General features: G+C 46.7%; 1 protein-coding gene across 6 annotated transcripts in view; it reads right to left on the bottom strand.

Annotated features, from left to right (window-relative positions):
- Nucleotides 1–3,391: 3,391 nt before the first annotated feature.
- Nucleotides 3,392–13,963, bottom strand: part of NFAT5 (nuclear factor of activated T cells 5) — a 54,926-nt gene continuing 44,354 nt past the window's right edge. For 5 of the 6 annotated variants that reach the window (XM_083870140.1, XM_083870136.1, XM_083870138.1 and 2 more), the window contains 8 exons: nt 13,044–13,178; nt 12,821–12,873; nt 12,097–12,229; nt 11,498–11,575; nt 10,492–10,604; nt 7,805–10,241; nt 6,875–7,128; nt 3,392–6,031 (listed from right to left, as the gene is read on the bottom strand). In XM_083870140.1, coding sequence (XP_083726266.1) covers nt 6,890–7,128; nt 7,805–10,241; nt 10,492–10,604; nt 11,498–11,575; nt 12,097–12,229; nt 12,821–12,873; nt 13,044–13,178 — 3,188 coding nt within the window. In that variant the 3' untranslated portion in view covers nt 3,392–6,031; nt 6,875–6,889. The remainder of the gene's footprint in view (nt 6,032–6,874; nt 7,129–7,804; nt 10,242–10,491; nt 10,605–11,497; nt 11,576–12,096; nt 12,230–12,820; nt 12,874–13,043; nt 13,179–13,963) is intronic. The other variant, XM_083870137.1, reaches the window with a different exon arrangement.

Consider the following 13,963-nt stretch of genomic DNA (forward strand, 5'->3'; position numbering starts at 1 on the left):
TTTATCCAGAATAAAAAAGCTTCAGGAATGCTGCAGGCTGCTAAGGATACAGGAATGGGATCCCAGTTCTACAACACCCAAAGAGCCACTTCCAAACAGGAACTTCCCCTGGACACGTTATCCCATGGTCCTGCCCAGGGCACTCGGGTCAGATCCTGTTCCATGGGGCAGCCCCAGGGCCAAAACAAAGCCAAGGCCATTTACCTGCCAGGTGAACACGGGAGCCTTCCCTAATCCCAGGCCTGCAGCTGGAATGTGTCACAGAGGGCTGTGGGAGCCTTGGAACCTGAACACAGGGGTCAGTGAGCAGGGAATCCCTGGATTCCTTGCCCTGTCCCTGCACAGTGAATGTCACTGGGCAATTTAATGAAGTGTAACAGCATAAATAACAAACCTCTGGAAAAAGCAGAGTTCAGCTCTGCAAACTCCAAGAGAACAAAGGAGGACATTGGCTCTCAGTGTGGTGGAGGTGATTCAAAAAAACCTGTACCAGGACAACAGTGATCCACTCATGACAAATTCCACTGGAGCATGGATTTGGAACTGAAAGTCATGTTGGACACAATATACACATTGATTTTATGACCTGATTTAATGGCTGAAGTTGTGCCAGGGCAGGTTTAGGTTGGATATGAGGAAAGGTTCTCCCAGAGGGTGCAGGGCACAGCCCCGAGGCTGCCAGAACTCCAGGAGCATTTGGATACTGCTCCAGGGATGCCCAGGCTGGGATTGTTGGGGGCTCTGTGCAGGGCCAGGGGTGGGACTGGATGATCCCTGTGGGTCCCTTCCAGCTCAGGATATTCCATCATTCTATGATTCTTAGCATTTAGTTCCTCACACAACAAAGAAATCAGCACGAGTTGTGGCAGGTTCCTCAGGGACAGAATTCAAGGGGAGCTTCACTGGCTTTCAAGGAGTTCTCTGGATTTTGACTGTTGCACTAATGAGTTAGTTAAAAAATCAGTTTACAGACTCCTGCCCTGATGGGAATAAAGAGAAATGGCAGAGGAGCTTCCCCTCCCTGACCCAGCACAAGCAGGGCCTTCTGCTACACAGTAACATCCAACACACCCGGCTGTGACCGGGGACAGAAAAGGCTCTGGGGCAACTCCAGGGAAGCCAAGGGATGCTCAGGGCTGCAGGAAAAGCCCATCCTCAGCCTGGGTGTCAGTTCTATCCTAAACCACATCTGCAAGTATGAACTAAAAGATATAAAAATACAAAAGTGGCCACAGCTGCTTCCAACCCACAGATCTCAGTGAGGTTCCCAAGCAGAGCAAGTTCTGGAGCCACGTCACCAACACAGCCAGGACTGTGAGAGGTGTGAGACAGCTACTCATGAGTTACTACAAAAACCTCCTACTGAGGAAAAGGAATATTATTTCATGTTTATAAAAATGTAAATATAACAGTATTCTATGTATGTGTCTACTATTATTTATATATAATAATCTGACTTCTCTATATACATATATATAATCCTAGAATATACAGGCAGTGCATATTTACATCCCTATACAGACTGGGAGAGGAACAGCCTCTCCTCCTGTGTAACCCCCGTGATTCCCCCTCCCCTAGAGAATTTCACAAGTTCCCTTTTGCAGGAGTTCACCCCCTGCTGCATTTTTTCCTTGTTTCTACCACGTTTATCCCATTTCCAAGTGGCACAGACGCCCTGCCCGGGGCACCACAGCTGGCACAGCTGCTCTGAGAACACAAAGTGCTCACAGGCTGCCACAAGAGACTAAACAAGCCCAAATTAAAACAAAGCCCCTGAACAAACACAGCATCCCACTGCTGTTTCCTTTTAGCTTCTACAGAATGGAGCTGCCCGGAGCCCCCCTGAACACAAAACCCACCCAGCCCTTGGAAATCAGTTTTGCACTAATGAGAAGTCACCAGTGACCAGCATTTCCTGTTCTCTCCTTCCACCTACAGCTCGGAGCAGGCCAAGCAACTCCCTCTCCTCTCTCCTGCTTCTCCCATTCAGCTCCATGTTCTGTGCTCCCTCTGCTCTCCTGCCATGGCCCTGGAAAAGGAACCCAACAGTTTGCCAAGCAGAGGCACAAGAAAACAGGAATAAAAATCCATTCAGACAGATTTTCCTTTTAGAAACTAGATCCCAAATCAAAATATCAATGGAAACTTTAAAAAATAAAGTTCAGCTTATCTCAGTGAGGGGAATGTCCACTGACACAGCTGCCCAGACTTGATGCTTCCAGTAAAAACCTGCCAAAGTTATGTTTAACTGCTCATGCCTTATCTCAAAACTACATGGGAAGAAACCACCCTGTCAATGATTAGAAGTAATCATAATCATAATCAGTGATCAGAGAGTGGACACCCACTTTGGGAACAGCCAGCCTGGAATTATTTCTAGAACTAGATCTGTGTTAAAGTAAGAGCAAAGCGTTTGGCTTGCTGCAAGATCAGGCAGTGAGGAAGTGATTAATAAGAAAACAACTGTTAATTAAGCACAAAGCACCAGTAACTCCTGGCCAGAGGAGATGTTCAGCTCAAACTGTGCACTAAGTGTTGGCTCTGTGGTTTCTAGGTGGGCTCTGGGCACACTCAGGGTGAAAGCTGAGGGGATGTGGTGGGGGTTGGCAGCTCCATCTCCCTCAACTCTCCCCCGTGCCCACAAAGGGGTGCTCTGGGACCCCCCAGGGATGCTGGATTTACACAGACTGACAGCTCAGGATCCTCTCTGTCACCCGAAGGGCCCAGACACAACACCAGTGCTCCGTGTGCTCCTGGAACACCGGGGTCATAGAGAAGCTCTGCTGCCCAAATTCAACTGCTAAAAACATCAGAAATGAATGTTGAGGCCCCTGGTAAAACACGGATGTGGCTCAGGCTGTGATCCCTGCCATGACACCCTGCAGCCTGTCCTTGAGCTCCCCTGGGGCTGATCCAAGCCCTCCACCCCCAGAGCTGCTGCCGAGCACGCGCCAACCGCTGAGCGACCTCTTCAGTCACACAAATACTTTTTGTAACCAAATCACATGTTCAAAGTGTTGTACATTTAAACATTGACCTAAAATGAACAGGTAAATTTAACACGAGGAAAGGAAGGTGTTTCCAGAAGGGAAAACTGGGATAGCACAGCCCTTGGTTGGTTTTTTTGTGTATGTTTTTTTTTCTCTCTTCTCTTCATAAGTGACCTCGAACACGCCCACAATTCAAACATACCCTTTCCCTGGAGCTGTGGCAGGCTTGGGATGAGGTTCTCTTCTGGGCACTCATCCTGTTCCACGGAGAATTGGTCCCTGGTGACTTGGCACTGACCAACACACAGATAGAGCCCTTGGGGACAAGGAGCAAACTGAAGCAGCACACGAGCGAATCCATCGTTCCTGTCACTCCTTCTGTGTCCAACGGGCCCAGGTGACACCCAGGTGACACAGATCCTGCAAACACCACCAGTTCCTTTCCCAGTGAGTGGGCTGTGGACTTCCACAGCCCTCTGGACGTTGTTGGGTCCATTGTTCTCAGCCTGAGCAGCCCCACACAGCACCTGGGCACTGCTGGGGGCTGCTGCTTTCGTGTTGTGAACCATTACAAGGTGTTGGTAATGTTTTGTCTCAGCAGGGGAAAAAAAACAATAAAATACAGAAAGAAAAGTCTGGGTCAGGGTTAAAGCAGCTCTGGACATGATGCAGTGGGGAATTCTTTCTGTCCTGATTAAAATTTCCAACGTTTGAGCATAATCATAAATTAGGAGTTAAAACACAGAGGCGCTAATAATAAAATATTAAATAGGCAATGAGAGTGGAGAAAAGCTGAATGGCTCATTCTGAGGGAAACCCAAATATTTCATATTTTATATAATCCTAAATGCCTCTGGGTTTCCTGGCTAGGCTGTGAGTGAGGGACACATCAAACACAGAGCAAAGCTTCTCGTGGCCAGCTGGACCAACACTGCCTGATGGAATGGCGAGAGATGAACACGTTATTTATGTTGCAAAAAGTACTTAAATACTCAATAAAGACATAACAAACCCCACCCCACCCCACTGTTATCAGACGCCACGTTGTGGTAGAACATCAGACAAACTCACAAATTTACCACAAAAATGTGTGGCAAAAAGAATATTTTATATATATGTATATATATAAATTTTTTATATTTATGCCAATGTACTCACTCAGTACAAATAGCAAAATAGTTATACCATTTCCTAAATACAAAATATAGCTTTCCAAAAAAATGAAACACACATTAGATATAAACCATCCAAAACTTGAACGATTGAAAACTGTATTCAAAATTAAATGACCCAGAGCAGGTCTCTTTCTGAAAAGTTCCCTTCATATCGGCAAGAAGCCTTACTACTGAAAACGTAATTCAATGCCTCTCAATGAGAGAGAGAAAGAGAGAGACAGAAAGAGAAAGTGAACATCGTGACAGACCAACAAACGGGGGGAAATCCAGGAAAACCAACAAAAAAAAACTCTACACGGCTCAACTACGCACACGAGTTAAAGGGGAAAACACACAGTAAACAGACTCGAGGAACTTAAAAAAAAAAAAATAAAACAACAACAAAAAAAAAAACCTTTACAGACTGTTCTTTTGTTATTTCAAATAACAAAAATGACGTGACACCAGCTACACTCCACCGAGGCGGAACGGGCAAACACGGATCTGAACGAGGCTGTAGTGACAGATCACAAACTGCCCGGAGAGTTGAAGCACCCAAAAAAATCCACATGCCTCACAATAACACCTGCGTGGTCTGGAGTGGGTTGTTTGTTTTTGTTTTTTTTTACATTCGGTAACATCAGTCAATGATTTATTCCTTAATTGAAGATGACAATCTAGAAACCAGACTCGGGGCTCGGTGGTAGAAAAAGGAAAAAAATCACTTCAGAACTGCGAGGAGCTCCATGTGCTACAAAGATGCAACAGCTCGGGATGAAGTGACCTTTTAAGAAGGCTTAAAAATGATGCAATTTGCCCCCTACTTGGAGTAAAGCCAAGCTGAAGATTTCCATCAGTCACAGCTGGAAGTGGTGGGTTAAGGGGGGTTCCTGCGTTTAGAAGGTGATGGAGAAATTGCTTCCTCTCTCCTTACTCCTTGATTATTTGTCAAAGCTTCTACTGACTAAGCAATTTACTGCCAAGGATTCCTAAAAGCTGTTTCTTTAGCTTTAAAGCCAGTAGGATATCTATGTCTTTTTTAAAAAAACACAATACAAAACTGAGGGAGAGAAGGAAAACCATGGAAAGAACGAAAGGGAGAAGGCTGGTTTGGGAACAGCTCATGAAGCTTTACAGAGCTCTAACCCATCAGTCAGAGTGAGAGACACAGAGGAGTCCCTTCCTCAGCCACATATAATGCTCTCTTCAAGCTGAAGGTGTTTTAGAGAAGATTTTAAGATCAGTTGGAAGTTCCCCTTCATTTCTTCGTTTTGTAGAGCCACCAAACCCTTGCTCTATGTACAGCTCCTCATAAGGGATGTGGAAAACCGTTAATCCCATTCTCAGATGGGAACTGGTTATTTACAGCAGCAATTCTCTGCTTGCTTATTACAGTTATCAGTACTTTCAATTCATAAAGGGTGGGTTTGGCTCTCCCACTCCGTGTCAATCCAGAGATCCCTTCACTTACTGACAGCTGAGTCACGGCTCGGGGCAGAGGCAGCTGCTGTTTCTGCTGCACGAGCTTCCTGAGGGAAAAAAGGGATGTGAAGAACAGGAGGGAAAAAAGTAAACGTGGTAACATGGATTACCTTCCAACAACAATAATAACTGACCAGATATGCTTTAAATTCCAAGAGCCCCCACTGTAATGAGGTTTATGAACCTGGTAACAGCCCAACCCCACGCCCCAGTAACACAAAGCATAACTCCTCAGCATTATTGGCACTGTGGAGCCCAAATTCCATGGTCATGGCCTCAGGTCTGCCACTGGCCACACGTGTGCTCTTTAAAGAGGCCACTTTTCCACAGAAGCAATTGGTTCCACGCAGCCTAATCCAGAGTTGGAAGGTCTGAGAGCATCTGGGAAATCGTCGCACTTTTTTTCTTCACGGAATTTCTGCATGAGAAAACAAGCAGAGAAGTCAGGCATAACTGACCACAGTCCCCTCTTCCTAATGTGCAGTGGCTTCATCTTCAGGGTGTTCCTCAAGAGCAGGCACTGAACTGGGGGCAAGGAGCTAGAGAAGCTCTGGAGAGACTCCAAACTCCATATACAAACCCCTTTAGATTAGAGAATGAAGTGGATCACTTTGATGAAAACTCAGGGGGGATTTAGGACAAGACCAGCCCCAAGTTACACACCACAATCTACACTGGACTCCAGAGTCCTCCTGGCTCTTGGTGCTCATTTGTAGTCAAAGGCTCTTTCCTCCCTCTGAAAAAGGCACCTTCTAAAAGCAGAATGTCTCCTAGCAACAGCTGATGCTGTTGGCTGTTTCTAACACAGCACACGGCACACTCAGGAGCTGCCACATTCCACCAAAACTTGTTCCCCCATGATGTTATTATTGTAACCCGGGGGGAGAGTTCAGAACAGTTCAGACTTGAGGTGTTATTTACTCAGTAAGCCCCAATTTTTTTAACCACAGTCATGTTTAATAAGGTTTTGATCTGCCAAGCTGCCAGTGATCCACTCTGCTCCCTAACGAAGTACCAGACTGTCACAGCAGATGACAAAACGCAGGAAAAATGAATGAGACACAGTCTCAACTGTTTCATACAAGTTCTGACCTCTGACTGGTTTTAGTAACTTCACTCTGCTATTACAGTCTTAATTCAGCCTGACTGGTGTTTGAGCTGATCTCTTACAGCACAGTCACACACTGAAAGGTACAAAGGTACTGAACAAAGCTCCTGCGTGGCAGGAAGGAACCCAGAGACCCAAACTCACCACTTGCCTAATTAAAACGAGCCGGCCATGTTGTTCCCCTGGTTCTGCAAGGACACGAGCAGGTCATCTATCTTCTCCATGTTCTGGTTGGTGGCCATGGCCGAGGGCAGTGGAGGGGTCTCGGGGAGCTGCTGGGACAGGAGCGCCGGCACCGCGGGCTGCGCCTCGCCCTGGGGCTGCCCGGGCTGCCCCATGGCCATCAGCTCCTCTGGCAGCGCCCCAGGGCCAGGGGGCAGCAGCTGGCCACAGTCTGGGGACAGACACAGGGACATTTCAGTGTCCTGGCACAGGACAGGAGCTGCCACAGCAAAGCACACGGCTACGAGCATGGCCCACTACCCTGTGAGAGCTGCTACAACCTGTTGTAAGCAACATCTGCACCTCTCTCACTGCTGGGGCCCACAGGCACCCACAGACCTCTGCACACACAGAAAGGCTCTACACCACACAGAACTGGTCATGGAAGCTGGGTCCAGAGAGGAGATAGGGAAAGTGCAGGTTTGTACAGCTAAGTACACTTTAACAGACTTTTCTGGACTCTACAGCTTCTAAAATCCTTGCTTTCCCATCAGAAACGTGAAGAGAGGCAATGCATATATTGTGGAAACTAAAAACAGCAAGATAAATGCTCTCTTAAGAAAGCACACTCATTTCTAGGTTAGATGTTAGGGAGAGACTCCTGTGAGGATGGGGAGGCCCTGGCACAGGTGCCCAGAGAAGCTGTGCCTGCCCCTGGATCCCTGGCAGTGTCCAAGGCCAGGTTGGTCAGGGCTTGGAACAATTTGGGACAGTGGAAGGTGTCCCTGCCCATGGCAGGGGGTGGGACTGGATGGGCTTTAAGGTCCTTTCCCACCCAACCCATTTCCTGTTTCCAGGGAAATGTAAGCTCTACCTTGTAAGCTCAGCATCAGGCACTGGTCACTTACTGTTCTGGATGCCGAACAGGAATATTCCCGATGTCTGCTGGGATGAGGCAGGGGAGTTCTGCAGCTGGTTGATGGCACCTCCCGCCGTGTTGTGGAACAGAGGAGCTTGCTGCTGGGGAGGAGAAGCAGTTCCTGGCATTCCTGCCATGCTGTTTTGGGAGGAGTACATGGGGGACTGCTGCAGCTCCGGCTGGCTCATGCTGTTCTGCAGGGCAGACATGGAAGCTGAGGAGATGAAGAGGGTGACCTGTTGCTCTTGAGAACTTGGGGACCCTTGGACCAGCTGAATCTGGGGTGAGTTATGGAAGATGGTTGGCTGCTGTGCTTCAGCCTGGTTGGAGCCAGGATTCTGGAGAGGAGACACTGTGGTCTGACTCTGGAATTGCATGGGCTGCTGCTCCTGATTCATCGAGGCCATATTGGACTGTGGATGAAAAATGGACTGGCCTTGCTGCTCCTGATTGGTAACTGGGTTTTGATTTGGATTGAAAATCATGTTCTGCTTTTGGGAGGCCATTGTACTCATTGCATTTTGATTGCTGAACATCATGTTCTGCTGCTGCTGCTGTTGCTGCTCCTGAGATGGAGGGCTGCTCTGGATAGCAACAATCGAATGCTGAGGCTGGAAGATGCCTCCCTGTTGGTTCTGAGGGATGGAGCTGGACTGGATGGAGCTCAACGACACCTGGGACTGAAACAAACCCTGCTGAGCAGGCTGAGTCTGCGGCTGCTCCTGGGGAAGCATGGAGCTCTGGATATGAGAGATCTGTGTCTGCTGCTGGAAAGAAGTCTGCTGCTCAGTGTTTGTTGCTGTCTGAAGAGGAGAAATGGGATTTGGGCTTGTAAAGAATGACATCTGCTCTTCCTGAGTGGCAGGGTTGCTCATGGAACTCTGGGAAAGGAACATGTTGGCAGACTGCTGGTCTTGAGGCACCGAGGAGCTCTGCAAGACACCCATGGCATTCTGTGAGTGGAACATCGGGGGCTGCAGTTGGTCAGAGGAATTAGTGTTGGTCTGGTTGTGGACAATGGAATTTGAGCTATGAAAAAGGGATCCTTGTGTTTCCTGGGATATATTCTGAGTGTCACCAATAGGGTTCTGAGAGTGGAAAAGCTGAGCTTGTGAGTGTGGAGACTGTTGGATGAAGCTTCCTGACTGAATCGACATCATTTCTCCACCTTGCTGGAACAGACTCCCGCCCTGCTGCTGACTCCCACTGGCCTGGACACTCATCATGGTCTTGGTAGATGAGAAGAGATTAACCTGGGACTGACTTTCCCCACTGTGCTGCATCTGAACCATGGTCTGAAACACAGAGCTCTGCATCTGTTTGCTCTGCCCCGAGGCCTCTTCTCCCTCAGCAGAGCTGGAGGGCTGGAACATGGCGGGGCCGTTGTTGGAGACCGGCTGCTGCGCAGGGGCGGCCGCCTCGCCGCCCGACACGCCCGGGGAGGAGGAGAACAGCTCACACTGCATCTGCATGTCCTCGCTGGTGGACAGGCCCCCCATCATGTGGGAGGCCTGCTGGTACACCGGGGACTGCTGCAGGGCCCCGTTCCCCGCCGTGCTGGAGGAGAACAGATCCGACTGCATCTGCGGGGCCGCCTGGCACATGTTCTGCTGCATCCCCATCACCATGGCTGCCGAGGTCTCCATGGCCTGCTGCTGCTGCTGCTGCTGCTGTTGCTGCTGGTTGGACAGGGCACCTTCGGGCTGGGAGTGAACGTTCTCAGCTCGCCCAGGCAGAAGGTTCTCCGGTCTGGAATGGACAGCTGTGTCTGAGGAGGAAAACATCCCAGGATTCACGCTGTTCTGGATCTGGCTGACCTGCTGGAAGATGTCTGCGTTCAGCTGATCTTGGACGTCCTCGCTGCTGTCTGAGCCCGAAAACAAAACGGAAGATAACTGCTGCTGAGCTTCCAGAACCTGCTGCACCAAATCAACGTTCCTGTTGCTGCCCGTGGCGGTGTTGGTGGGGAAGTTGCCAGCCTGGAGCTGCTGGATGGTGTTCTGGAGCTGACTCACGCCGCTGGCCGACGAGAAGATGCTCGAGGAGATCTGCTGCTGCAGGGCTTGGGCCGGCTCCGAGAGCGTCGGCTGCTGCTGCTGCGAGGCTTCGGTCAGCTGGGACAGAGTGACCACGGTGCCATCTGACTGCAGCACCTCCCTGGGCTGGGAGTCCCTGGGCTGGAACTGGGCAGCCTGCTGCAGCAGGGCATCGCTGTTCTGCAGCTGGCCCGGGGTGGACACTGTGGAGAAGCTGCCGGGCTGGGAAATGTCCTGTGTTTGGATCGTGCTCAGGGTCTCTGGGTTGTACACCTTGGGCTGGATTTGCTGCTGGTTTTCGCTTTCAGAAGGTAAATGGGAAGCAGAAGTTGATATGCCAGACATGCTGTTTTCCAATGTTTGTTGAGTTGGTCCAACCACGTTTGAAGCCTGAAGAGAGTAAAACATTAGGTAATTTATAAACTTACTGAGGTTATGCAAATACAACCTCCCAAAATCCCCCATGTCCAGGGAAGATCAGAGGGAGATGGGAAACCCAGACACACCCAAAGCAGCAAGGAGATGATTAGCAGTGGAAATGCTTCTTCAAGGATGGATGTAACTCAGTCTGAAAGCTGCTGTGCTCAGCCCCCACCAAACTCACCTGGAACACAGGGGAAGAGCATTTTTGTGCACTTACTTCCATTGGAGCCACATCTTCATTCTTGATCATACTGCTTGGCATGAGTGGAGTTATCAAGGCACTAGGAAGAATGTTCACCTTCTCCAGGTTACAGCCCGTGGCCTTCACTGCTGCAGCCACAAACAAAACAAGAACAGGAGAGGCAATGGTAAAACCCATTGTTCCATAACTCCCTCAAAGTAAATTAAAGAATTACTCTTCAACGTAAAGCAACACATCTCCACACCCTAAGCAAATTTAAATCTTCCAGTAACATGACAGTAAAATTTCTGTACATGTGTACAGAGTAAGGAAAGAGAGAACAGACCAGGTAAATACAGCAAACAAAATTCTCTGACCTCTGGTTCAGAGTCAACCTGGAGCAGAACAGGTACAGGAATGAAGCATCAAAGAGGAGCTTCATTCAAAACCCCGTATGAGAAGGTAAATTCAGCTTTATTGCATAAATTAACTGAGGACACGAAGGAACAGCAACAGCACGTTGTGTTCTGAGGAGCAGCAGCTGTTCTCCTGGAGCAGTTGGGATTTTCCCTCAGTTAAGCTCCACACTAAATTACATGGATGTCAGGCTTACCCTGTATATTAGTTTATATATTTTATATAGTTTCAATATTAATATTAATTATAGTTTATATATTCGCTTAAATTCACACTACACAGTTTCTAATTCTTTCTATTAGCTGCAATCCTAGGCTTCATTTTTATTCTTCACTTGCAAACATACTAAATAAAGATTGGACTGCAGAGACTAATGCATGAAAAATGAAAAAAAAAAATTAATATTATTTTTTGTGATTTTTTTTTTGTTCTGTATTAGCTTGTACTAAAATGGGAATACTGTTATAAAGTAAAAGTTTCAGAGTCAGAAAACAAACCACCCTGTATGAATAGGGCCAGATTTTATAAGCACAGACTTATCACAGGATGTCTGATTCATTTCACCAAATCTGGTAGGAATTCATAGTTAAATTATTAAGAACACTGATAAGAATCAATTTAGTACCTTTTATAGCCTCTTCAAAAGAACAATGTTGGGCTGGGCTGGAGATTTCCTTCTTCACATTAACATTCAGAGTCCCAGCTGCCGAGACAAAACACATTGAGAACTTCCTTACGTTAAATCAGCAAACAAGCCAAAAAAACACAAAGCAAACCAAAACAATTCCTTATAGCTTAAAGAAATTCAGGTTCTTTGAAACCCACACAAACCTTTGCACTGTCTATTGTGATACAGATAAATAAATAAACTAAAATACATGAAGTGGGCAAATTGCAGCTTTCCTCAGGATAAAGCCTGGTGAGATTTCTTGGTTTACTTGGTGCATTGTATGGGATATGTTGATTTTTTTATCCTGCTCAGCTTCATTTTGATCCTTAAACTGGAAATGGATGCTGCTATATAAGAAAAGCTGTCACAAGGCAGCTGGAATTTGAGGTATTTGGCACATAAATAAGAAAAGCAAAGCCTTAAGATTTTATTATTAACAGAGCAACATTTGCCAGCAAGAGAGGTTTAGAAAGATCCACGTTACTCAACATTCCTGCTGCATGGACTAAAGGCTGTGCAGTGAGAAGCTGGGCAGGTGAAATGGCCTCACAGACCTGGCTCTGGAGTGTAGGTGAAGGGCTGCACGTCGTGAGATCTGCCAGCGTTGGTCACCACGTAAATTCCCACAGAGACAGCTGAGGTGATTTGCTGGTCGTGATATGGTGGCACCTTCACAATAAGGTGATTCTGCAAGGCAAAAAAAAGATCACATTTTATTGCTACTGATCTTAATTCTACTTATTTACATCAAAAGAGAAATGGGCTGGTAAACCAACATAAAACCCCAGGGCCATGCACATGTGGGATGCTGCCCAGGATGGCACTTTCCTGACATGTGCACTTATTTGTGTCAAAAATGATAAATATTCCGTAAAACATTTCAAAGTGGAACAAAAATTCAGCCAGTTATAAAGACTATGGTGTACACACAATCTCCTTCCATGGAGAAGTGCTGGGAAAACTGAATTAGGCCTTTTAATTCCATTGTATATAAGGGCAAAGACCTGCTCACCAAACACACTGTGGGATCCAAGCTCTCAGTTAGAAACTGGACGATTATTTGGTGTAAACCCAAAATTATATTCTACCAGACACACAACACACACCTTATGTGAAGAAAATCAGTGTTATTTCTAGAAAGAGGGAAAGCCTCGATTAATTTTTCTTTGGAAACAGTCAGTGTATTTTTAAAATTAAAAACATAATGATAATAATAGTAGTAATAACAATAATAGCAGTAGTAGGGATAATAGAAATAATAATAGAAATGCAGAATACCTGATGAAATAATTCCATGTCAATTTCAGCTTCTGCCTTCCAAGAATTCTCATCTAAATGAAAATTAAAAAGCCAAAGTTACTGCACATCCTGTAGAGCAATTTATTTTAGTGTTTTTGACTCTGCTCCTCAGTTTCTCTCCACGACTGAGCTTTACCCAGCAGTGAAACCCCGACCCCAGGCTCTGCTCAGCACCCCAAGCCAGCTCTGCTTTCACACTAACCGGAAACATTCTCTTGGAAAATCACTTTTGTTCCCTTTAGGAAGTTCTTGCCAATCAGAAAAACTTCCTCTTCACCCTTCACTGAACAGCTGTGGAGACTTTTCTTTAGGATCTCTGGGACTCCCGCTGGCTGAGCTGCAAGGGGAAAAAACAGAGTCTGGAATCAGGAAAATATCAACATCCAAACCACTTTTACTTACAGGGTTATGAAGGAAAAACTAAATCCTGAGAGTCTTTCTTTATCATGTATTTCATGACAAACTCTTCAGAATATAACCAGAATATAAATAATATTATTTCCTCACTAAATGTAATGAACTCACAGAAATCACACTTAGTTCAACAAGCCACTAATGATTTTTTTTTTCATTTTCTTCTGCACTTATTAAATCTTCAAGACAAAACTCCCAGTGTTGGAGCCAAAGCCCAACAGGTGCTCAGAAGAGAAGCAAATATGGTTCTGTAATTCCCTGGTGCAGAGTGATTTCCAGAGGCATCAGCCCTTGGACACATCTGAAACCCACCTGCAAATCCAGCCTCTGGGTCATAAAACTTTATTTTTTTGTGAAGCTTATTTTGTTCTGCTCTGAAAAAGAGCAGGAGGAGTAATTCCCCTGTTACCTGGGGGGCTTTGCACAGTTTTTTTACATGACACAGTTTTTGGTTGGTGCAAGAATTAACTCAGGGCCTGGAGCAACCTGCTGTCCCAGGTCCCTGGCAGTGGAATGGGATGAGCTTCAAGGTCCCTCCCAAATCCCTGCAAGATTCACATCTCTGGAGATGGGACTTTCAGCAATTTGAGTCAAATAAACAAGCCAAGAGGATGTGGTTTTACAGACACACATCCCTGGATGCCCCTGTCCCAGAGGTCCAGATGATGGTTTGTATCATTCTGATCATAAACTGTCATTACTGCAAAC

Source organism: Zosterops lateralis, assembly GCF_965231275.1.
Source record: "Zosterops lateralis genome assembly, chromosome: 12".
NCBI lineage: Eukaryota > Metazoa > Chordata > Aves > Passeriformes > Zosteropidae > Zosterops > Zosterops lateralis.